The 25,863-nt window shown below is 45.1% G+C and overlaps 1 protein-coding gene across 7 annotated transcripts in view; it reads right to left on the bottom strand.

Moving 5' to 3' along the window:
• Positions 1–3,367: 3,367 nt before the first annotated feature.
• The window catches only part of IGSF3 (immunoglobulin superfamily member 3), a 185,355-nt gene continuing 162,859 nt past the window's right edge, over positions 3,368–25,863 (bottom strand). For all 7 annotated transcript variants that reach the window (XM_053309402.1, XM_053309408.1, XM_053309403.1 and 4 more), the window contains 4 exons: positions 16,766–17,176; positions 11,968–12,375; positions 8,132–8,560; positions 3,368–6,273 (listed from right to left, as the gene is read on the bottom strand). In XM_053309402.1, the coding sequence (XP_053165377.1) occupies positions 6,023–6,273; positions 8,132–8,560; positions 11,968–12,375; positions 16,766–17,176 (1,499 nt within the window). In that variant the 3' untranslated portion in view covers positions 3,368–6,022. The remainder of the gene's footprint in view (positions 6,274–8,131; positions 8,561–11,967; positions 12,376–16,765; positions 17,177–25,863) is intronic.

Below are 25,863 nucleotides of genomic sequence, written 5' to 3'. Positions count from 1 at the left end.
ATCTCTCTAAACTGGGGGAGTGGGTGACAAAATAGCAAGTGTGGTTCAGTGTTGGCAAGTGTAAAGTGATGCACTGGGCCAAAAAACCCCAACTTCACGTATACAGTGATGGGATCTGAGCTGTCGGTAACTGACCAGGAGAGGGATCTTGGGGTCATGGGGGACAGCTCGTTGAAAGTGTCAACTCAATGTGCAGCAGTAATGAAAAAGGCCAATTCCATGCTAGGGATCATTAGGAAGGGGATTGAAAACAAAACTACTAATATTCTAATGCCCTTATACAAAACTATAGTGCTGCATACTTGGAGTACTACATACAATTCTGGTCACTACATCTAAAGGAGGACATTGTAGAACTGGAAAAGGTGCAGAAGAGGGCAACCACGATGATCAGGGGCCTAGAGCACCTTCCTTATGAGGCAAGGCTACAACACCTGGGGCTTTCTAGTTTAGAAAAAGAGACAACTGCTGGGGGACATGGTAGAGGTCTATAAAACCATGCATGGTGTGGAGAAAGTGGACAGAGGGAGGTTTTTCTCCCTCTCACATAACACTAGAACCAGGGATCATCCCATGAAATTGATTGTCAGGAAATTTAGGACCAACAAATGGAAGTACTTTTTCGCACAATGCATCATCAACTTGTGGAATTCTCTGCCACAAGATGTGGTGACAGCCAACAACCTGGATGTTGGGGTTTGGATAACTTCATGGAGGAAAGTCTATCAACAGCTATTAGTCTGAGAGCTATAGGCCACCTCCAGCCTCAGAGGCAGGATTCCTCTGAATACCAGTTGCAGGGCATGCCCTCAGCTCCTGCCTGTAAGCTTCTGCTGGCCTACTGTGTGAAACAGGATGCTGGACTAGATGGGCCTTGGACCTGATCCAGTAGGGCTGTTCTTATGTTTACCATATAGTTTTTCCTTTTACAGTACCACCAAAAGTTACTGCCGAAATGCTTTATGGGCGGGGGGGGGGGGGGGGCTCTAGAGATCCTTCAAAACAATTTTGAGCAAGTTCTTAGGTCAAAATTGGGATTGCCATCTCTTGCCACCAGAACTCACTTGCTCTATTTCTGCTACTGGCAAAGACTGAATGAAAGAGATTATGCCAGCCTTACCAAATCATGTTGGCTTGAATAACTAAGGGCTGGGCACAATGATGCCAGTCACAGCTGGGAGAATATAACCTATTTCTGAACCTAATTTCTGAATAACTGTCATAGCCTTACTTGAAGGAACTGGGCCTTTGATTAAGAGGCCAGTGAAGGTGTAATTGATTCTGTTCTCAATTTTGTATCCCAAATGTAAGAACTACCACTCCCAAGCATTTTACTTCCTTTCTGACACATTCTTAGATCCAACAGACTTTAACTGAACTCAGATATCAGGTAATGTGCTATCCTTACCTCGAGATACTGTGGTATCTCATGGTTAAAATGAAAATCTGTAATCGGGTGGAAGATCTTGTTCATTAATTGCCATTTTATCAGCAGTATGTAGAACACACAAAAATTCTATAGCATCTCCTTAGGAATACTCAGATAAATTGCCTCAGGATATAGTAGTAGAGTTGTTGGGTGATAGCCAGCCTTGTATTACTTAAATACAGCAGTTGCTTTATTTGCTGTAACTGCCAGAAAATTAGGGGGAGGTTATTAAAAATTTAAATAGTTAATTTTTAAGGTGGATATTTTAATATGTGAAACGATTTATTTTAACTGGATATTTTGTGTTACAAGCCATTTTATTAACTACAATTTTAATTGTAATGGCCTATGACTACATAATTTGTGTATTTCATTTATTTAATCATATTTATTTGACTGTGACCTGTAGTTTTATACATAGTGGATGACACATTGCATCTTGCATCTGTGGACATTGTGAGCACTATGGGAACTGCTGTTTGCTGCAGTTAGCAAGAGTGCTTTTGTGCAATTGCATGAAATTATGTGAATGGAGTTATGCAATGTACAGCCACTGGACATAATGGCTGTCCAACATGCAACTCTGCACAATGTCGTGCGCCTTTGCCTAACTGTGTCAAATGCAATTTTACGAGTACGCACTACGCAGTAGTTCCCACAATGCTTACAATGCCTATGTGCTTACAATGCTGTGCAATATGTTGGCAAGTGTTCTGGGTTTTATTTGTATTGGTATTTTAGTTTTATGTTAATTGTTAACTAGCCAACTATTTTTACTGTAAAATATCCTTATAATGTTAGTAAAACTTCTAATCATTCAAATTTACCTGGTCTGTCTTAAGAGTGTTCTGTAGGATAGCAACAACAGCCAGGGTCAAACCCACAGCAAGAAACTTAAATTAAGGCTTTTAGGGAGTCCTGTAAAGGCAAAGGTTTTTGAGCAGACTCAGAGCTTGGAAAGGGCTATAAAGTAGTAGGGATGTTGTGCACGGAACTGCGGATTTGTGGTTTGAAGCCGGCGGGGGTACTACTTTAAGGGTGGGGGAGGGTGCACTCACTCCTCCTGCCAGTGTTCCTTCCCGGTAAAAACCTTTGGGGCGGCAATGTACCTCCCTGCTGCCCCCTTCCCCGACCTCAGCCGGAAGTACCAGGTGCACGTGCGGCCGGTGCCTCCGGCCACTTCCGGAAGTGCAACGGGCACACACACATCCGGTACTTCTGGCCACTTCTGGCCGAGGACGGGGAAGAGGCGGCAGGGAGGTACACTGCCACCCCGAAGGTTTTTACCAGGAAGGAGTGCCAGCAGGGGGAAAGCGGTGTGTGTGGGTGATCTTAAAGTCCTACCCACGCCAGCTTTGAAACTGTTTGGAGGCCTGTAAAAGGGCCTCTGAATAGGTTCATACATATCCCTATAAAGTAGGATATCTATCCCTCCCTCCCTCTCGTCACTGGAATTGGTTGTGCACATTGCCATATAGTTGTCTCCTTCATCCCCCAATATTCTGCTTTGCCTAGGTTAGGGGAGACGATCATTCTAATCCCTTTGCCAATCCAGATCCAGCCAAAGCTGTGTAGCCATACCCTTAGCTTTCAGCACACCAAGGGAAGCATACGTCAATGAAATCCATCCTTTAGTACTACAACAGGTGGCTCATCTTGGGCCATTTGGCAGGGCTTGTGATCAGGCATTTGTCCAAGGCTGGTACTAGCAATGTATGCGACATCTGCTCATTCATGCTTTCAGAGGAATTGCTCCCAGGTGCAACAGCTGTGCCAAGTGCATGGATGGAGCAAGAATGCTGGAACAGCAAGGCCAGCTGCAGCTGAACATACCAGTTGACATCACAGCCACCAAAGGAGAGACATCCTCTGACTGGCAGGTTGTGTCAGGAGGGAGAGCAAAGCAGAGTTCCAGAGCGATCAACAGAGGAGATTAAGTCACAATTGTAACACAGTTTACTAACAGCTCTCATGTGTGTTGTATAAAACATTTAGTGCAACATGGTAACAAAGTCATTAAAAAAAAAATCCACACTGTTTTTCTGCATCATGCAAAGGTAGCTTGTTCTTTTTCCTCTGGGTTCATTACAGAGAAAAAGTCCAAAAAGCTTTGTTAAAGCTTCATACGCACAATGTCCATCTTTAAAAAAAGAATCATGGTCCCAAAGTGAGCAACAAAATTGGCAGCACAATGGACTAGGCATTTGCAAGGAAATCTGTGTAAGCATCAATTCTGCTTAAGATACCACTCACACTCTGTCTACTGGCTTTGATAAATTGGTTTCCCCCCATGAGTAACAGACAGGAATGATTGGCCACTGGAGGTCACTGTGGGACAGCTTTTTATAGAAGGAGCTAGGAAGGCGTGCTGGTAAGAGAAGCATTGATGCTACTGTGTCAGTACAACAGGTTTCCAATGCAAAGATAAAGAGCAATATTCTTAGGAACAGGAAATCATCCTGCTGACTCATTTCCTTTTAAAGAGCTGAACTGAATTATAGCTCCAGCCCCGAAGTGGTATATGTACAGGACATTTTACATTTATAAAAACAAGAGACACAAGCTAAGGGCTCCTTTCATTTGTTTAGTTCTTCATCCCCACTGCTGTTTTGATTCTTGCCTTACATTGCACAGGCAGGAGTATGGAGGTGTGTCTATGTTCAAATTACACACACAAAGGAGTTGATCCAAAAACAGTTTGCAGAGGCAGATTTGGTCTGGGAAACATTCTGGATGTTTTATTGGACTGCTACAAAGTCCTGCTTTTTTGAGGAGAGGGGATGCTTTTAAACAACTGTAAAGCTTGGGCAAATACCCATAGGTGAGTTACTTGAACATACACATCTCTCTCCTCCTCTTGGTAGAGCATATGGATGGCAAAAAACCTCTGCATGGACTTCCACCAATTTTGAAGCACCATTAATTGGGGTCAATGTGTTACACATTCAGAGCACTCTATGGACATGACCACATTCTCCGTTTTCATAAAGAGCTGCTCCCTTACCCCCACCCCCCGCCTCCAAGCCTACTTTCCATGCCAGAATGTTTGTCATTCCACTTTCCATGCCCCTCTCCAGGCCAGAACGTGTGGTTGGCACCATGTGTCCTCCTTTAGAACCAGTCACTTTAGGAAAAAGTGAAGGGCCAGCTTTACCAGGAAGACTTTTAGGAAGACAGCAAATGGCCATTTTCTGAGAATCACGTTTCCCTGCCCCTGGGATTCAAACCAGAAGCACGGGAGAGCTGGCCCATCATTTAACACAAGCATTTCCTATGCAGCATGGGGCATTAGTAGCGGGCTTACTCTGGTGGAAAGTAGGCGCCCTTCTTGTTCTGAGCCCCAATTTTGTTAACACCATGTCTTTCACAGAAAGAACAGCAGTTTCTGCCCCATCATTTCCTCCTAAGTCCACTTATGGTGGCTTTTGCAGGGCTGTGGGGGAATCGGGGTGAGTGGTGTTGCACCTGGAGAAATAAAGCTGAAGTAACAAAATGGCACACGCATGTACAGGAGGGAAGGGAGACCATTCAAAGCTTCTCTTGCATGATACAAGTTCATTGCGTATTCAGTGCAACCGGATGTCAAGTTTGCAAGACATGGAAACTTGGTCTTCCATGGTCATACTTTCTCTGGCTCGTGTTTTGCTTGTGGGGCATCCATCTTCTCTCCACTTTCTACATGGTTAACTTTGGTCAATTTGAATGTCTTTAGAAACCGGAGTTCAGGTTCACGTCCCTGCAGTCTCCAGCGGAGTGGCATTGTGGCTTGATAAAGCCCAAAGGGCAACAGATGCCTTTCTAGTAAACAGAACTGTAGAGGCAGCAGCAGCAGCAAAGGAGCATCCATGGCAGGAAGTTCTGCATTACTGGAACACATAAGCCTTTGACTTGGCTGTAACTGGCATAAGCAATTTAGTTTAAACAAATGACAAAACCACCCTATATGCATTTTCAGTCCTCGGGAAAGAGGAGCCTCTGGATACTCAGGGCTGACAGAGAGGCTGTGTGGCCTGGAAGATGCTGCCTGATGCTTGCCAGGGAGTAGTTCGGGTTCTGTTTTCCTCCAAGCAAGGCAGGCAGCCAGTTTGTTTAGGCCCTCTTCAGTACAAAGGCTCAAAAGGTGGTCAAATCAAGCCATTCGACAAAACAAACTTACTCAAAACAATGTGCCTAGACTCTGGCACCTTGAGAGCTCCACCCAAATACACTCTGGGGATTTTCCTCTGTATAATACAAGAAAAATGCAACAGAATTACACTCCAGAGGGCAATTAATGAGAACCAATGGGCAGGTTGCTGGAACAGTAAGAAATTTCACTATATACAGTGAACACGTGGACTTTTCACCTCCCCGCCCTCCCCCCACCCCTGCTTTAGCTATTGGCTGGATCTTCACAGGCATCCTAGGATGTTCTCGCTCTCGCACTCCCAAGAGATGACAGGAACATCCTAGTGTAGCCAAACTGGAATCCAAAAAGTATAGAGATGAAATGAAGAGACAAAACACACACACACACACTCTTCTTGTGGGTTCCAGGTGCATCTTCACCTCTCTTTCTTCTCTCTGTAGGGAGAATCTGCATGGACTTCCCTTTTAATCTATAGTTCCTGGGTGGATGCTGAGAACAGGAGGCTCCAGACAGGTGGGTGAGTAGTTTAGGTGTGGTTCTTTGATCCACAGCAAGGGGACCCCATTCTTGCCTTCTGAATTCTTGCTGGAGTTTCTACTCTTAAATCGCACCAGCAGGATGGTAATGATGAGGATGCCAAAGATAGGGAAGGGATAAAAGAACACAAAGTAGAAGAGGGAGTCGTTGGAGCAGATGACGGACTGTAGAGAGGAGCCTGAAAGAAGGCATGAGAGGTAAAGATGAATGCCCAGGATAACAAACTGTGGTTCCCATGCGCACTAGTCCAACCACCACTAAAACAGGCAGTGACAACCCAAGGTCTTCCATACCATTAGATGAAGCGAGGCAGAAGATACTGCATGCTATTTTTCTCATCATATTTTGGGTTTTCTGACTCAGAGACCAAAATGCCTTGAGTCAATCCTGTGTACAGCTAGGGAATAGTACCAAAGTGAGAGTGGAGTTCTAAATCTCTATAAAGACAGGCCCTTTTCTTATTCTTCCATTTACTCTTTTTTACTCATAACCTGTTACAGAACAAAGTGAAAAGCCCTTCACAGATCATACCCAGGAATTTATGACTACAAGTGCCTGTGAGGTCAGAGCCTTTGGAGAACAAGATTACAGGGCAGGGGTAGGCAAGTCTGGCTCTTGAGCTGTTGTTGAACCACAATTCCCATCATGCCCAGCCACAATGGCCAATAGTCAGGGATGATGGGAGTTGTAGTCCAGCAGCAGCTGCTGCCTACCTCTGCTACAGGGGCTTTTCCTCAAGGGGCTGCCTGGCATCAGATGCTGCCTGTGTCTTGAGCATGTAGGGTTCTGAGAGCCTGCAACCCTCATCGTAAAATCACCTTACTGTGGGCTTCTGGTTATCCTGCTTTAGAAATGTAGTGGATGTAATGGTGGCTGGAGACAAGATTTACTTCCAGGGACTGAATCTCAGTGCCACCACCATGCAATTTTCCTGTATCTCAGGGAAGTCTTGTTTACAGATCTGCCAGAGTGGCATGGTTGCTGCCATCTATGGCTGCTCATGGTAACTTCTCCAACTGCCAACCATCACATTAGCAGAAGATACTGGCTGATATAAAGAGCAAGGATGCAACAGTGCAGTGAGCAAGCTGCTCTGGTGCAGCAGGGAAGCAGCAATATTTGATGCCCTCCCCCTTCCCCAAGAAGCCCTCTATGCCACCCAAAAATATGTCCCTGGATGTTGCATAGCCCCTGGGACATATTTTTGGGTGGCACAGAGAACTTCTTGGGGAAAGGAGTAAAGGTAAAGTGCCATCAAGTCAATTTCGACTCCTGGCGCCCACAGAGCCCCATGGTTGTCTTTGGTAGAATACAGGAGGGGTTTACCATTGCCATCTCCTGCGCAATATGAGATAATGTCTTTAAGCATCTTCCTATATCGCTGCTGCCTGATTTAAGTATTTCCCATTGTCTGGGAAACTTACCAGCGGGGATTCGAACCAGCACCCTTTGGCTTGCTAGTCAAGTTGCTTCCTGAAGAACATCACAAATGGTTGCTCCCCTGCTGCACTTGTGCAGTTAGGTTGAAAGTTCTGTTAGGCTGCTCTCTCACTGCGCTGGTGCACCCCTGCCCTGTATGCCAGCCTGTGTGTTCAATCTTAATACATGGATTGATGTTCCAGATGTTACCAGGAGGAGTTTGAGAGCAGCTAAGGGATGGTGGCAGTCTACAGGCATATACTTCCTCTAGGAATGAGAAAGCAGCCAACCAAGCTCTGGCCTTTTCAATTTTCCTTTTGGCAGAGCTGCCACACTCCTATAATCCCCAGTCACAGTGGCTAATAGCCAGAGCTGTAGCCCAACAATAGCTGGAACTTTCATAGCCCTGGAGTAGGGTTGTGGGAATTGTAGAACAGTGGGCACTGTCATGATAGTTCTAATATACGTATTTACTGTGGTCTCATCACTTATCCACTGGGTTGTTATTCTGCAACACTAGAGCATATTGAGGGTGCTAAACTGGCTAATGTTGTAGTACAATTGATCCTTTACACACCCTACTCCTCACTCTAAGTAAATGCTCACCATCACCGTACCTGTGTCTTGCACATAAATGGCTATGGGGCCAGATTCCTCCTCATCCAGCTTGTACCACACTCCTCTCGGGTCAGGCAGCCACTCTTCCACTCGGCATGAGTAATTGCCAGTGTCTCTAGCACCAGCCTGCAGCACAGTCAGTCGATAGAATGTGGCCGAGAGTCTCTGAAAGCGCAGTCTGCCTTCCCAGGGGCTGGCCTCTCGGCTGAAGACGGCATCCTGGCCTACTCTCAACAAGGCCACTCTCTCTTCTCCATCCTTGTTACGACCAGCACGCACATCTTTCTCTTTCATCTTCACACTGAACCACGTCACCGCAAAGCGGGAATCCTGGCTAGAGAGTGACAGGATGTTGCAATCCAAATGGAAATTCCCCTGCTCTGGCACTGTGAAGTTTGCCATGTTTGCATCCACTTGCAACGATGCATCTGAAGATTGTGGAGATAGCGACAGAGAGTGATTAGCCTCTCTCATTGCACGCACAAACGCGAGTGTATGCTCATGTGCACACACACACACTCCCCACACACGTTTCTACAGGTGGAACAATTATAGCCAACAAAGGCAGGGATTGCTCCAATGTTGTCCTAGTGAGCCTCCCTACATAAAACAGCTCTGTGAAACTAGCGGGAAACAAAGTCTGACTAGAAGGACACCAACGTTTGCTTGCAAGGACAGTCTTTTGTCCCCAGAATGGGTGCCAATAGTCAAAAGTGTGTGTGTGGGGAAGGGAGGGTGCAGGTTTTTGGAGGCACTTAATACTTTTATGCCATCAAAGGAGGGACTGCAGGGAAAACAAAGGTCTATGAAGAGTTCTCAGTCTTAGAAATCCACAGGGTAATCACCACAAAGGGTGGGTTACACAGCCGCTTTTGTTTCCCTGACTGGAACAAGCTGATAATTAATTAGAAGCCTGTCTTTTGTCCAATCAGAACACAAACTGGGAAGGGTGAGATGGTGCTTGTGTCTCCCGAGATAGGCAGCCCATTTTGCACTCCAAGAACCACTGCTATCAAGTGTGACTGTGTGACTGGAAGGTACCTGACGAAAGGCTGTTTATTGTACAACGAGTATGGCTGATCTCTACCCATTCCACACCTCTGGTAACATTCACATGGAGGGCATCGTAATTAAGGGGCAGATGGCATCAGTAGTTTCCCACACAGCACCTCCTATGTGATCTCCCTTGTCCACCAGTGACAAAGTGGAATAGATGGTGCCGAAGAAATGAGAATTGACATCACCTTTATGGCGCAGGAATTGTTACCCGAAGTACAGTCAAGGCATTTGCTAGGCTAGAAATTCACATGCCAGAGCCTTCCCAGCACAAAGTTCAAGGCACAGCAAGATTATACACTTACATAGAGGACAATAGAGCAGAGTGTGCTGGGATTATTTACTCCATACACAAGGGGTGGCCAGGAACATACTTAGGAAACTCATGGTCATACTTATCCATTCACCCTGAATGATAAATGGATCACTGAATGATCTGTTCACAAAAGCACTTGCTGCATAGTTAAGAATGCAGCCAACTTGGAAATTTTTCACTGGCCTCCAGGTGGGTAAATTTAATCAGTAGTCCCAAAGGCTGTTTTCTTGGGGGAAAGAGAAGAATTCACAGTACTAATTGAACATGATTAAGAACTGCTAAAGTACAAAGACATTTGTTATTTTTAAGTTTTCTTCATGAGTCAAAACACTCAGGGAATTTTTTAAATGGAAAATGGGTTTTCTTCCCATCCCTCACAACTCAAGAGTAGCTGTAAGATTTCCACCTCAGATTACAGGTGAAACTCGGAAAATTAGAATATCGTGCAAAAGTCCATTAATTTCAGTAATGCAAATTAAAAGGTGAAACTGATATATGAGACAGACGCATTACATGCAAAGCGAGATAAATCAAGCCTTAATTTGTTATAATTGTGATGATCATGGCGTACAGCTCATGAAAACCCCAAATCCACAATCTCAGAAAATTAGAATATTACATGGAATCAAGAAGACAAGGATTGTAGAATAGAACAATATCGGCCCTCTGAAAAGCATACAGTGTACTGTGCTTGATTGGCCAGCAAACTCGCCTGACCTGACCCCATAGAGAATCTATGGGGCGTTGCCAAGAGAAGGATGAGAGACATGAGACCAAACAATGCAGAAGAGCTGAAGGCCGCTAATGAAGCATCCTGGTCTTCCATAATACCTCATCAGTGCCACAGGCTGATAGCATCCATGCCACGCCGCATTGAGGCAGTAATTGCTGCAAAAGGGGCCCAAACCAAGTACTGAATACATATGCATGCTTATACTTTTCAGAGGTCTGATATTGTTCTATTCTACAATCCTTGTCTTCTTGGTTCCATGTAATATTCTAATTTTCTGGGATTGTGGATTTGGGGTTTTCATGAGCTGTAAGCCATGATCATCACAATTATAACAAATTAAGGCTTGACTTATCTCGCTTTGCATGTAATGCGTCTGTCTCATATATCAGTTTCACCTTTTAATTTGAATTACTGAAATTAATGGACTTTTGCACGATATTCTAATTTTCTGAGTTTCACCTGTAGTCTGTTTTGTCTATCTTGAGGCTGCTATCTGAGAACTTTCAAGCCCCAAAATTGAATTTAGAAACTTAGAACTCATGTGTGCAGCATTCACAATTATTATGGCCTGAAGGCATCATTCCCCCAGGGACATTTAGATCTTTCTTCTTAGGCCTAAACAGTTGGGGCGCGGGGGTGGGGGGAAGCAAAGATCGCAGGGATAAGATTTTCACATTCTCCTGAGCGTTGGTTTGTTTTTCAGAGTGTAAATCCTGTCCACAGGGATTATAGCCCTGCTAAATCCAGTCTGCTGATATTTGCAAACTATATTATAGACGTTTCATAGGCATAAATCCTGCTGAAGCACTGAGGATCTGTCTGAAGCACATAAGAACAGATGCACCAATCTGAAGGATATTTTACAGATCAAATTGCACCCTTTCATTCCTGCAACAAGTCAGAAACCATGTCTGCAAGACATGCAGTCTTAATGTAAGCATTTTGAAGCCACTGATAAGGTATCTTTTCCACCTTCACTTTATCTAGTTTAAAATGTCCATCACGGAAAATCAAATTCTAACAATTGCACCTGAGAGCTTCACATCAGTTAGCACTGTATTCTCTCCCTGTATTGCTTTCTGTCAAGCCCTTAACCTGAGTGTCCAAGGACACTTTCAAACCATACAATTATCTCCCATCAAATGCAGACAAGATCATAATAAAAAAGTCAGTTTGTAAATAGAAAGTAATTTTACAAGCCTACCCTAAGCAATTTAAATACATTAAAGCAAAACATGACCCATTTCCAAAACATCCACAAGCTTCCTTTGCCCTTAGCCAATCTTTAGGGTCAAAAAGAGGATGAACTTGGAGAAATTTCAAGATTTCTCAGAACTGGAGAAAGGAAACAGCAACATTCTGACATTTCAGTGAAAGAACTCTGTGTTGATGTCTAACTTTGGCATTGCCCTTCCGCATTAAAAAGAGGTGTCAAGGAGGAGTTGGCCATAGTTACCAGCTGCATCCAAGCAGCTCAGCTGCATGTGGCATGGTATGGAACAAACAAAGCTGAAATCCTAGGAGGGGGAGATGGCCACAGACAAGTTTAATGCCTTCCAACTTCACCTCAGAATGAGCACACATATTATTAATACCTCAGAATGAGCACACATATTATTAAAGCTGGCAACTGAGAAGTAAGATGTCTCAGAGGTAAATTTTCATGATCAGTAACTGAACTTTTCTCTCTCTATTGCTGCTCCAAAGCTTCGGGTACATAAACACCTTACCTGGCTGCTTCACTGTAATTGTTGTTAGCCCAGAGAGGTCTTCTGCCCGTTTGTACCACATATTTGTAGGATCCAACAGCCACTCCTCCACACGGCAATCATAGGTCCCACTATCCTGCATGGTCATGTTCTGCATGGTGAGCAAGAAGAGGCCTGGAGAGGGGCTTTCCAAGCGCAGTCTGCTTTTCAGATCATTCAGTGCTGTCAGCTCTCCATACAACAGGGTGGCCTGGCGGCTCCGCCTGACGATGGCTTCTTTTTCTGGATGACCAGGTTTCCACACGTACCATTCCACAGACAGCTGAGAAGCAGGGCTGCTCCGGTTGGTGACTAGACACTCTAATGTTACCCATTCATTCTCTAGAATTGTGAGGTTCTTCTGAGTCTGGTTCACTTCCAAGAGGTTATCTGTGGCAGGTGAGTGAGTGGGGTAGGAGGAGAAGTGGGCAACACAACTGGTGAAAAAATGGCAGTCATCCTCTTTTACAATTTCAGCTCTGCTGTGTATTACCTTAGCTTTTCACTACACATCTAAAAATAATTTTTTTGAAAAACTACTCTAGGTCTTTGTGTTGCACATTGTCCTGCATGGTTTTTATTTATTTTCTCACTGTATGGAGATGCAAGTTTCGGGCGGTATAGAAATATTAATATTAATAGAAATATAATTTTAAATAAATAAATAAATTGTTTTGGAATTTGAAGGACACCCAGGATTTCCACCCCCCATGCTATGGGAAAGTGACTACAGGATTCTACGCAGGATTCTATACAGCAAGGACACGGGGGTGCTGCAGAAACAACATCCACTAATAAGATTTAGGGATTGCAAATCTAGTGAGCAGACTACTTGGAGCAGCAGCATGTTGTCCCTAGGGATTATGAACTTCCTTTACAGCTGGCCTGTGCTGGACAACTTCCTTCCAGAGAGGCTGAAAGGAAGTTTTTAATGTTGATTTAGCATACTAATCAAGTGCCAAAGTGGTTCCCTGGATAGTATGGTACACTGCAGCTGGCCTGTTTGAGGTTCATATATTACTGAACTTTGTGCTAAATGAAAGAAGAGGAATGTAAATATCCTAGCACATGACAGCACCAAATATGACTTGAAGCTCTGAATTAAGCATCTTCAACACCAGCTACTGGTGAATAACCAAGCCTTGGACTAGTGACGGTATCTTCTGCAGTGGTATGGCATGTACAGAAAACAGGCACTCTAGAATCTCAAGTCCAAGCCATTATCTGATTTGGAGGAGACTTCCTCTGCGCTACTGTATAAAAACAAGGAGAATGAATATTTCTCAGTTATTAAGAACCAAGCAGCCCTTACTTCCTCCTCTGTTCCTACAGTATGCAGAGCCTGTCTTCTTGCTTCCTTTCTAATTGTGCTGGAACTCATAAGAAAAAGCAAACACTTGCTGGAGAGATGCACAGTTGGTAGCAATGACTAGTCTCCCAATCCTTGTCCGATAATAAACCTCACCAAATTCTTGCCTGTTGACTTATTCAGCCCTTTATAACTTTCTTCACTTTCTGTTCCTGTTAATGAAACCAATGGCCCCTAGCAGCCAGCTTCCTTCCTCACTAAAAATTTGCATTTGTGTGGTCCAATGCATGAAAGCAGAAATCATGCTCCCAGTCTCACTCCCTCTGGGACTCAGTCAATGAGTTGCTCAGTCAATGAGCAACTGGCCCGATCCATTCCCAGCACAGCATCCCTCCAGTGACTGTTGCTGGTGTCTGTCTTATGTTGCTTTTTAGACTGTGAGCCCTTTGGGGACAGGGAGTTATCTTATTTGTTTGTTTATTATTTCTCTATATAAACTGCTTTGGAAACTTAAGCGGTATATAAATATTTTTTGTTGTTCTGAGGTGTACAGAAGAAGAAGGGAGACAGGTTTGCAGACCATGCCCAAGCAAATAGATACCTTCTTGTCAGATCACTAGCCATGAGATAGTACTGAGAGATCATCTTAGTAAGGAGAGGAGAGGAGAGCTGGTCTTGTGGTAGCAAGCATGATTTGTCCCCACAGCTAAGCAGGGTTTGCCCTGGTCCCATCTGAATGGGAGACTTGATGTGTGAGCACTGTAAGATATTCCCCTCAGGGGATGAAGCCGCTCTGGGAAGAGCAGAAGGCTTCAAGTTCCCTCCCTGGCTTCTCCAAGATAGGGCTGAGAGAGATTCCAGCCTGCAACCTTGGAGAAGCCGCTGGCCAGTCTGTGAAGATAATACTGAGCTAGATAGACCAATGGTCTGACTCAGTATATGGCAGTCTCCTATGTTCCTAAGGAGCGGTCTACCTAATCCTTCCTTCTGCCAAAGATCTTTGAGCATATAATGAAAGGGGAGTTGGAGCGGGCCTTGTAAGCCATTTTGTTCAACGTCCTGCTCAATGCAGGGGACACACAGCTAGAGAATTCTCAGAATTCAGCCTCTGCTTGAAGACTTCCAGCAAGGGAGACCCTGAGGGAATTGGCTCAATTATCAAACTGTTCTTATAGTTAAGATGTTTATCCTAAGCACACAAAAAGAAAACATTTCTGGATTTAAGCAAACTTTGACAATGTTGTTAAAAAATTGAACAGCCACAACCTAGTTATGACTTTATTACAACCAACCAAAATGACATGGTCTTGGGCAAGCTTTCAAGTACTTCAGAATCAGGCCTAATATTAAGCAAATTTTTAAAAGGAAGTGAGGAAACTGGGCATAGTACAATAGCGTTTTGGGCTATTACATCCTACCCAGGGTCCCCACTCTGCTTCAGTTAACATCCATCCTGATTAAAAGTCCTGGAGAACCCAAAACTTTGCTGTTCAAGACTTCTTGTTGGTTCTAATAAATGAATTACAAGATCATGGCATTTGGGCTCTCCCTGCCACTGACCAATATTACTATCTATAATTATTTCTTAGTAAAAGCACTCAAAACACCTTTGAAAAGAACATCTGAGCAATGAAAAGCTATTCTCTTGCAATGGAAACAAGTTGTTCCAGTTAGAACTAATCAGCCTACTTTCCTTTCACTTTCTCTACAACTGGACTAAATGTGGTTCAAATCGAGGTCCACAACTTAGATCTCTTGCGCCTAAAATGTTCATGTGTCCACCATTTTGGATCGGGGCAGATGACATCATCACAAACTACACCATTGAGGTGTCCCTGTGTGCCACTCACTACAACTATACCCAATTTGGTTCAAATTGGTTAGACAGTCCACAAATTGAGCCTCAAAAGTTTATGTGTCCGCCATCTTGAATTGGGGTGGAAGACATCATCACAAACTACGCCATTGAGGTATCCCTAAAGCTGCAGCAATTTTGGTTCAAATTGATTAAGCGGTTCACAAGTTAGCCTACTTGTACCTCAAAAGTTTATGTGTCCACCATCTTGAATTGGTGTGGATGACATTACCACAAACTATGCTATTGAGGTGTTCCTGTGTGTCACTCAACTGTACCAAATTTGGTTTAAACTGGTTAGACAGTCTACAACATAGGAACAAAGGAAACTGCCATATACTGAGTCAGACCATTGGTCTATCTAGCTCAGTATTGTCTTCACAGACTGGCAGCGGCTTCTCCAAGGTTGCAGGCAGGGATCTCTCTCAGCCCTATCCTGGAGAAGCCAGGGAGGAAACTTGAAACCTTCTGCTCTTCCCAGAGCGGCTTCATCCCCTGAGGGGAATATCTTGCAGTGCTCACATATCATGTCTCCCATTCAGATGCAACCAGGGCAGACCCTGCTTAGCTATGGGGACAAGTCATGCTTGCTACCACAAGACCAGCTCTCCTCTCAAAATTAGCCCACAAATTAGCCCATTTGCGCCTCAGATGTTCAAATAGCTGCCATCTTGAATTGGAGTGAATGACATCATCACACATCATGCCATTTGGGCATCCCTTTGTGTCTCTAAAGCTGTAGCAAATTTGGTTCAAATCAGTTAGGTGGTTCACAAGTTGGCCCACTTGCGCCTCAAAAGTTCATGCATCCACCATCTTGGATCGGGGTGGATGACATCACCACAAACTACACCATCAAGGTGTCCCTATGTGCCCTTACAACTTTGCCCAATTTGGTTTATATTGGTCCAGGTGTTGCAAAGTAGATGGGGGGACACACGGGCACATGGATGCACACACAGAAAGCTTGGTCATCTCATAAGCCTAATGGAAAGTAGACTAAAAATTGAATCACAAAGCCTTTCTTTGTAGAGTTTTATAGGCTTTTCAGATATACTAAGTTCGGTGAACCACAGTCTCACAGTTCATGATCTGCCACAGGAGGAAATTCTGGGCTGCAGACTGGCTGCTGCAGTCCATTTAGAAGAAAATGAAGTAGTGTTGATGTATACCCAAGACCAAGTGTGCCTCCTTTCCCCCAAATCTGCTTGCCTGGATCTCCAATTGCATGCTAGAGAATGGATCTGGGGGCACACTGAGACTCCTATCTATCTGAGACTCCTGTGTGGACATATCCTTAGAGCAAGCATTCAAGAGGGCCACGATACAGAAATAGGATATAAACAGCAATTGAAAGTTTTGTTGGGAAGTTTGGCATCTGGGGCAGGATGGAAGCACAGATAGGGCATGCAAGTAGAAAATTATAGCTGGTATTAGCCAAGAAACAGAGCATTAGATGCAGTGCAGAATCAAGTATATAAACCTTCACTACAGAGGAAGAGCCGATTCCATTCCAGAGTGTACCATGTGAAAAGAAGACCTGAATGCAATTTGGCCCGTCAAGAGTCCTCTCCTCTTATCCACACTGTGCCTGTGTGGCCTTCAAGATACCTTACCTGGCAACTTGACAGTGACTTCCGTCCGACCCGAAACTTCCTCTGCCAGCTTATACCAGGCGTGGTTGGGGTTGAGCAGCCACTCCTCCACATGGCAGTAATAGCTGCCACTGTCGCTGACCTGGGCCCTCTGGACTGTGAGGCTAAAGAGTCCCCCAGACAGTGACCTCTCAAACTGCAGCCTTCCCTTCAGCCCCTCTTCCTCTGCATAAGTGCCATATTCAAACACAGAGCTGTGAGTTGTCTTCAGGATCAGCTTGCCGTCCGTGTCAGTTGGTTTGTGGACGTACCAGAGGACAGCAAAGTGAGAGTCTGGGCTGGTCTGAGACTTCACAGAGCAGTTCAAGGGGATGGGCCTGTTTTCCACAAGGGTGATGCTCCGCTTTGACTTGCTGACCTGCAATTTTGTCACTGGGGTGGGGCAAGGGAGAGAAGAGAAAGGAAAAGAAGAAGAGATTGATCTGTGAATACAACAAAAGAAAAGTCAAGTCTCTTGAACACTGGGGAAAGTAGTGAGTGTGCACGTGTGTGTGTGTGTAAATTTTTTACTGACAAACCAACAACTATAATATGCAAGATGTTTCAGCTTCTGCTTTCTTCAGTTGATCTGATGTTATATGAAAGGAACAACTGAAGAAGGCGGAAGCCGAAACACCTTGCACATTATATTTCTGTTTGTTAATCAACAATACGTTTATACTATTCTTTTTTATGAATAGCATCCTTCTGTGATCCAGAAAATTCTTGTATGGAGTTCTGCTTGCAGCTTTAAAAATCCTCTTTCACACACCCCTCTGTACTTTCATAGAGTGTCTTTGCTTCACCACTACATTACACAGCCAACACATCTGTGAATATTTAATGGGACCCATGGTACTATGTTTATACAAATCTATAATTATCTATTTATCCATGTCTACTTATTTATATTCATGTCTATCTTATATCTAGGTGCATCTCTGCTTCTTTTAAACACAATATCAGTTACTTTGGATATTCTTGTAAAAATAAAGAGAAAACAAATAGAAAACATAGAAAACAAATGAGAAAAAACAGCGATCTTATTATCTTTCAGGAATAAGTTGTTATCCAAAATTGTTCTGGGCCTAAGACTAGGGCCAGTCATATTTCAAGCTAAGCTTGTGAGTGCTGCATCCTTGAGCTCTATCTCAGTTTTGCTTCTGCAACTTGTCCACCCAGATCAGTATTCAGACACATTTCTACTTTGATTCCAGTCCTAAACACTCCGATTGTCAAAAGAGATGTGCAATTTTATTCATGTGAATTGATTTGCAACAAGTCAGAGGTGATTTGCAGGTTCACCCATGAATCGAATAGCCCCTTAAATGAAGGGTCTGATTAGAGGGAGAATCGATTAGCGTGATTCACCTTGCGGTTGCCTTTTTTTCTTTTCTTTCAATTGCCGATTGCTTTTCTGGCACTGGCTTCCAATTGGCTTGAGATCTCCTTGCTTGATTGGCTTGTCATTCAAATAAAGCATTGGCATGTGCAACTGTGCCCCCATTGGCTGGAGGGGAGGGATCAGGGAGTGAGGAGGCCAAAGGAAGAAGTTTAAATATATATATATATAAGGGGCTGCTTGGAGGCAGAGAAAGCCATTACTTTTTGTGCTACTGGAGAGGAACATCGGAGAGAGACTGCAGCAGGATTGAGAACAGAGTAGTGGTGGTGGTCATAGGAACATAGGAAACTGCCATATACTGAGTCAGACCATTGGTCTATGTAGCTCAGTATTGTCTTCACAGACTGTAGCGGCTTCTCCAAGGTTGCAGGCAGGAATCTCTCTCAGCCCTATCTTGGAGAAGCCAGGGAGGGAATTTGAAACCTTCTGCTCTTCCCAGAGCAGCTTCATCCCCTGAGGGGAATATCTTGCAGTGCTCACACATCAAGACTCCCATTCAGATGCAACCAGGGCAAACCCTGCTTAGCTATGGGGACAAGTCATGCTTGCTGCCACAAGACCAGCTCTCCTCACCACCAGCAACACCAATGGCTTGAACCGGGTGCTGCTTGGAATTATATTTTCTTATTCTTGCTTATAGCCAGCCTGACCTTCAGTGACTTTAATAACTGAGGTGTTGTGTGTGCTTCCCCCCTGCCCAACTAATTATTTTTAAATAATACCAGCAGCCCAGTGGCTTAACTAAGTGCTGTTTGGAATTTATTTTTTGTGTGTGGTTTCTTTTCTCTCTCATTGCTTATAGCCAGTCCCCTTTAATAACTGAGGAGCTGTGATCCCCCCACCTAAAGTTTATTTAAATTGTACCAGCAGCCCCCAAGCTTTAACTGGGTGCTACTTGGAATTTAAAGGTCTATGACAACTCGCCGTGGGGACAACTCGCCACAGGGACAACTCGCCGTGGAGAACAACGCAACTCCTCCCTGCAAGCCCATCCTGTCATTTTGGCTTTTGATCCGGAGGGGGACAAGCGGGAGGGAGGCGAGAGGAAGCTAAGTAGGGTGCAGTGAGTTGTACTTTCCTGCAGAGAATTAAAAAACAACAATACAACATGTACACACACCTTGGCCAGGAAATCTCCTCCTAAGAGTTTTGCTGAACAATTCAAAATTCAACTACACACCAGATCCCTCAAGTGTTCTGTTAATATCCCTGGGATATACATGAGGTAGTCTGCTTTAATAAGAGAACTCAGCTGCTGCTTTGGAGAGACCCGCAAAGGGGCAATATGAGGAGGAAAATGGCAGCTCGCCTGCTCTAAAGCTCTGGTGCAGGCTTTGCGCCTGACATTTCACTTCTCATGAGGCACAGCCCCACAGGTAGGGATGCAGAGAGATTCTACCTTCCACTGCAGAACATGAAAGACATGCTTTGGTGGGTAATAGGTGGGAATTTAGCTTCCTCTCGCCACCCTCCCGCTTATCCCCTCCAGATCAAAAGCCAAAGTGACAGGACGGGCTTGCAGGGGGGAGTTGCGTTGTTCCCTGCAGCAAGTTGTTCCCATGGCGAGTTGTCCCATTCCCAGAATTTAATTCCTTGTTTGTTTTTTCTTAATAACTGGAGTGCTGTGGTTTTTGGTGGTTTTTTAAAATTTTGCCACCTTTGTTTCTGCTGTGGGGTGTGTGTGTGTGCGTGCAGCCTGTGCCTGGTGGATTAATTTTTGGTTTTTGTAGGCTGGTGTGTGGTGCCCAGCCTGCCACCCTCATTCTATTTATTTTGGGGGTGTTTTTTGTGTGTGTTTCCTTTGGCCCAAGGGTGACTCCAGGAATGACACCTGGCAGACTCCAGCTAACGATGACACTGAAAGCCCCCAGCCAAAGATGCCGGATAGGTGAGACCTCCCCACCGGTCAGGTTATTAGAACTTAGTTCTTTAAATAGGGTCTAGTTTAGGAAAGTGGGGGGATTAGGTGGCAGGACTGCAGGACAGGAGGGGTGGGTTAGAGAAAGGCCACAGTAATCCCCTGCCCTTCTTTGCCTTCCCTTCACTTAGACCTGCCTCATCATTGCTCGGCCCCTTCGAAAAAAGCCACCCCGCCCCGACAATAAAGCCTGCTTCTTTATTTGGTTTTGTTATTTTTATTTTTCTAGCTTTTGTATGTGCACTACACAAAGCTGTAGGTAGCGCTGTGTATGAAGACAACCCCCGAACCCACACCATCTTAAAGGTGCTTCTCTCCCCCACCCCCATCAGTGTTAGGGCTTAAATTTTTAAAAACCCAAAGAAGTCTAGAAGGATGTGAAGCTGAGTGGCAGGCACAGGGAGGGGTGATGCTGGTTGTAGTGGGTGACAGTGAGGGGGCTTCTGCCATGAGTCATTCCTGCTGCTGATGTGGCATGCAGGCTTTCCTATCCTGAGGAGCCTGGCCTTGCAGTGCAGCTGCCTGTGGCGGCTGAGGTACGAGCAGGGAGGAGCCAGACAGGGTCAGTTTGTGTCCATCTGTTCTGCAGTGCACTCTCTGAACCTGGTTGTGAGGGATGCACTTGGCCCTTCAGCCAGGCGAGATATCCCCTCTGCAGGCGCTGTGCACCATCCTGCTGCTTCCACGGCTGCCCTTGCAGAGAAGTGCTTTAAGAGAGAAGCTTACTTCCACTGGAGCAAAAAGGGTAGGCGTATGCTCAGGCAGTGGCAGCTTGAGATGGGCGTACCTAAACACCTGATCCCTCATGACGTTCTGACCTGGAGGAACACCACCTTTCTCTTGCTCCAGTGACCACAGGAGCAAGAGGCAGCCATCCAGCCATGCCCTGGCAAGGATGGATGGCTTGGAAGGGTGTGATCTGTCCAATCAGGACAGGGCGCTCCTTTCCAAGGTTGTCTTGGCTCTCAAGTCATTCTGTGTTGCCACAAACCGCTTGTATGCTGAGACAGCAACACTGAGTCAGGTTTTGCCCACCGCTCTTCTCCACAAGACAACAATGGGTGAGCTCCAGACCATGCTCACTGTTGAGGAAGGAATCACCTTGGCAGGTAGGCTGAGGATTAGAGTAGTGGAACGGCTTAGGACACCCTTGGGTAAATCAGCAGAGCATGTTTTGTCCTGCCTATGTGACCCAAGGATGAAGGGCAGAGTGGTCACCCCTGACCAGCTGCCTAGCTGGAGGGATGTCCTGGCTGAAGACGTTAGGCAAGCTGAGGAGAGAGGTTGGGGCACAACCAGGAGAAGGGTGCTGGAGTACCTACTACTGGGAGACCAGAAGTGTGAGCACTATAAGATATTCCCCTTAGGGGATGGAGCTGTTCTGGCAAGAGCAGAAGGTTCCACATTTCCCCCCTGGCGGCATCTCCAAGATAGGACTGAGAGAGATTCCTGCCTGCAACCTTGGAAAAGCCACTGCTAGTCTGTGAAGACGATACTGAGCTAGATAGACCAATGGTCTGACTCAATATATGGCAGCTTCCTGTGTTCCTACTAGTGCACAGTCCATCCCTAGCAATAGTACTATTACCGCCACTTCCCAGTCCAGCAGCATGGTGTACTTAGTAGGGCAAAGCGAGCCAGCAGTTCCGCCTCCGCGTTCCACCCTGTGTTTCATAGAACGATTCCTTTGTGTCTTGCCAGGGGGACAGGAAAAGCCTACTGAGCCCTGCAGCAATGCTGAGCAGTGTGTGCTGAAGTACCTGCAGGAGCCAGTGGCAGGCTGGAGCCAGTGGCAGGAGCCAGTGCAGGAGCCAGTGGCAGGAGCCAGTGGCAGACTGAGCCGATTCACTTTTGGGCAACGCGTCACTGAGTCTGCCAGACTTGGTGACAGTTGCTGGACTGTAAGTTTCGTGACCATCAGCCAGAGTTCAAAGTGCGAGGCTGTCCTCCATGGCCGGGGGCATGGTGACACCCCCACACTTGGAAGCTAACATGGTGGAACGGCTGGTCTTCCTGAAGGCCAACCTCCACTCGCTGGGCTATTCTGAGCTGGCCATGGAGGGAGAATGACTCATAGTCACCCCACCCACTGCAACACCACTAGCAGTTCACCCCAACCTGGCCAACTCCAAACGCAGATGTGTCACAGTCTGCCCATTAATGCGGATGAAGCACAAATGCCCCTGCCATGGCCGATGAAAATAGAGACTGGTTCCTAGTTTGCTGTCTCTAGGACCTACCCATGGGGAACAAAGGGATGATTCCCCATTGTTCCAGATAGGCGATTTGTGAATTTTTCATGAATTCCCAATTTGATTCTAGATTGAATAAACTAAAATGATTCATGCATGCCTCGAGTTGTCAGTTCTGATTTTAGACTCTTTTAGCTGAAACTTGCCTGTCCCATATGAAGTACAATCTAGGCATGTCTATTCATTATGTTTAATAATACTTGTCCCCAGGTAATCTGCCCAGGTAATCTGCCCAGAGACTCTTAGGTCTGGTTTAACTGTTCTTTTTGCTTCCCAATCCTATTAAGACTGACACACTTGAGTTGGCATAACACACACAGTTTACATTAACAAAAGCTGATCAGATTAAAATATTACTACTTTATATATTTTACATTTGTTTTCTAAAAACAAAAAGTGAGTCATGAAATTATTTCCCCCCACTTTATATTTAAACCAGAATTCTTTTTCTCTTTCAGTTTGATTCAGCCTCTGTTTGACTCCTTGAATTGGTAATGAAATGGAGTCTGGAAGAAGTTAAGGAATTTATTTTACTTTAAAGATTTATACCACCTGTCAATCCAGTAAGGTCATCTCAGGATAGCAGGTCATGTAAACAGGCTCTCAGCAGAATTTACAGTGAGACATGAGGATGATGGAGAACATGAGAGAGCCCTATATAAGCCCAGTCCCCTCCCAAAGCAAATAGCTAGAGTTCTTCATTATTTTAGCAAATTTAAAAAATTTGGTAATGTAGTTAAAATACGGCAGCATCACAACAGGCAATATACTGAAGCTACTGTTTCATTTGTACACTGCAAAAATGAAGTGTTTTAGACTGGTGTCGCACTATGAAGTTCTACATCAAATTTTACCCCATCACAATCTAAGACAGTGTTCTTCATTGTAAGGCCTGGGGGCCAGTGGTGGCCCCCATCAACCCAAAATGCAGCTCTCTCACTGTTTATTGGGCCTGCGTGAAGCTTTGGCCAAAGCTGAATACTCTGCACAGTCACCTGCACCTTGTGGAGGTGAGTTTTCCCACTGTGCAGTGGTGTGCTTTGCCCAATGCAGGGGTGCTCCTCTAAGGGAATTGAAGCCCTCCAGCCCCTGTACCATCTTGGAAGGCATGCATGGAGTGCTGGGATGTATAGGCCTTCACAGTGCTTTCTCCATAGAACTTTTAAGAGAGGACCCCATTTCTCTTAAAGGGCCCTCCCAGAACTGAGAAAAGTACTGTGTGGGTCAGCATAATGGAAAATGGCTCTCACATTGAAAGTTTTTTGTTTTGCCAAAGTGGGCCTTCTTGAAACATAGTGAAGACCACTGATCTAAGACAAAACCTTTGAGTATCACAGAATCAGTTCACACCCACACCCATCCACTCCTTGTCTGTAGGGCATTCTTGTGGATTTTTAAAACAATGCAAGGCATCACCACTTAAGACATAAATGCTCCTACTCCGTTAACCCTTGCTTCCTGTCAGGTTGCTTCCTAGAGTGCACTGCAGGAAACGGAAAGGAGTTTATTTATTTAATTTATTTATTAAATATTTCTTGTACACTGCCTCCTCCAAAGACTCTAGGTGGTGAACAATAATACCAATAATTTTTTTTTTTTTAAAGAGAGGTCTTAAGAAGGGCTTTAAAAGCAACTAAGGAGGAGACTGAACAAATGGGTAGGGGAGGGGGGGGGAAGAGTGTTCCGAAGAAGAGTGCCTTATGCACAAGGCACTGTGAAAGAAAAGAGGCCGTTCTCATGACAATGGAATTTTGTTATTCTAATACAGCATTCAAGGTTTATGCATCCCGGCAACACATTAAAAAGTTCCCCTGGAGCCTATATTGCTGTTGGCTTTAATCAGTATGCTAATAAAGGCTAGATAGCTGTGCTATGCAATGACATGACATATAAAGGAGAGAAGGCCTCCTCTCTTCTCTCTAGGGAGCTTGCTTTAATAGGGAGGCTTAGGCTCATACTGCTGAGTAGATACTTTCCACCTTATTAATTTTAGGAGAATAACCTCAGCCGCCGAGAGATGGCAACGTGACCCAGCACACCTTCCTAGCTTGATCGAAGAAAAAAGAAAGTTTATTTCATGTCTCTGACAGAGCTTGGATTCCTTGGAATGAAAAGCTAATAGAAGGGAACTGATTCACAGAAATTCTACTTCTCTCCCTGGTTGTCCCCCTCCCCTTGCTAACAGTTTATTTTTAATTGGTACTGGATTATTTTCTGGCACTGTTGCTAAGGAAACCTCAGTTGCTATAACCTCAGTTGCTATAGTAACTGTATATATTAAATGGGCAGCCTATATGTGTTAATAAAGCCCCCCACACGGATGCTGTATGCATCCACATACATGCACACCAAACGTATTAGCTAATAAGCTGCATCTGCACTTTGCAGCACAAGAAAGAGTTTTAAATGCCCCTGCCCACAGTTTTATTTCCCTTAAGCTCTACATTATAAGAAGGGGAAATGGGAAGACCATTTCTGCCTGGCACTTTGAGGCAACAGATTCTTGCCTGAGATATGGCTGCGTGTGAGTATGGCAGAAGCAACCCTTAAGCTTATATGTCCTCATGTGGCAGAAGAAGGCAGGACCTGTAGTTCCCTACCTTGTCCCCAAGTTCTGATGGCAGAAGAAGTGCAGAGCTGAAGCATTTGTTTTGCATCGTGTGCCCTAGAAGTACAAAGCTGATATGAAGCTTACTTTGAAGTATAGCTGCAAATGCCATGTCCAAGAGATAGAATGCTTTACAAAAAATGCTGCAAACATCTATTTAGGTCCAGGGCTGCTGTAAGAAGATGGTAAAATATGGGCTGCCTCAACTCTTTCAAGTGGAGTGACCTTGTTGAGAGTCCCCTGAATCTTGGTACTAGCGCTGATTCATGGAATGGTCTTCCACCACTTGCAATGATGTTTTCCCTTCTTCTCCTCCCCAAGCCACCATGATGCTGCTTAGTGGCTCTGCTTCTCAGTCCTCAAACCCTACATAGCTAGTTACTCTATAACACTACAGGAGACAGAGTCCTAACTCTTGATCTGTTCACAAAACTCTGTCCTGTGTAACACAACATAGCAATGCTGATCTGGCTGCATGTGTTAGGGATGTATACGGACAGGTTTGGAGGCCCTTTTACAGGCCTCCAAACTAGTTTGAATGTCTGGAGGTTTGGCCGGTTTGAAGGTGAGAGGGATATCTTCAAGGATGGGGGAAGGTACTCTTACCCCTCCCGCTGTGTTTCCTCCACCAGCACTTTCTTTTATAACGGTCCAGCAGCATACCTCCTTGCCACCCCGGTGCCTCCTTGGACCAGATGTGGCCGGAAGTGCCTGGTGCACGAACACACACGGGCATTGGGCATTTCCAGCCATTTCCGGTCTGAGGAGGCACCAGAATGGCAAGGAGGTACGCTGCTGCCCTGCTGGACTGTTTTAAAAGACGGCGCTGGCAGGGGAAATGCAATGGGAGGGGTAAGAGCACCCTCCCCAATCCTTAAAGATATCCCCCCACCTTCA

The sequence above is a fragment of the Hemicordylus capensis genome, chromosome 3 (genome assembly GCF_027244095.1).
Source record: "Hemicordylus capensis ecotype Gifberg chromosome 3, rHemCap1.1.pri, whole genome shotgun sequence".
Lineage (NCBI taxonomy): Eukaryota > Metazoa > Chordata > Lepidosauria > Squamata > Cordylidae > Hemicordylus > Hemicordylus capensis.
The sequence above is the reverse complement of the archived record's forward strand: the minus strand, read 5'-3'. Positions and strand labels throughout refer to the sequence as shown.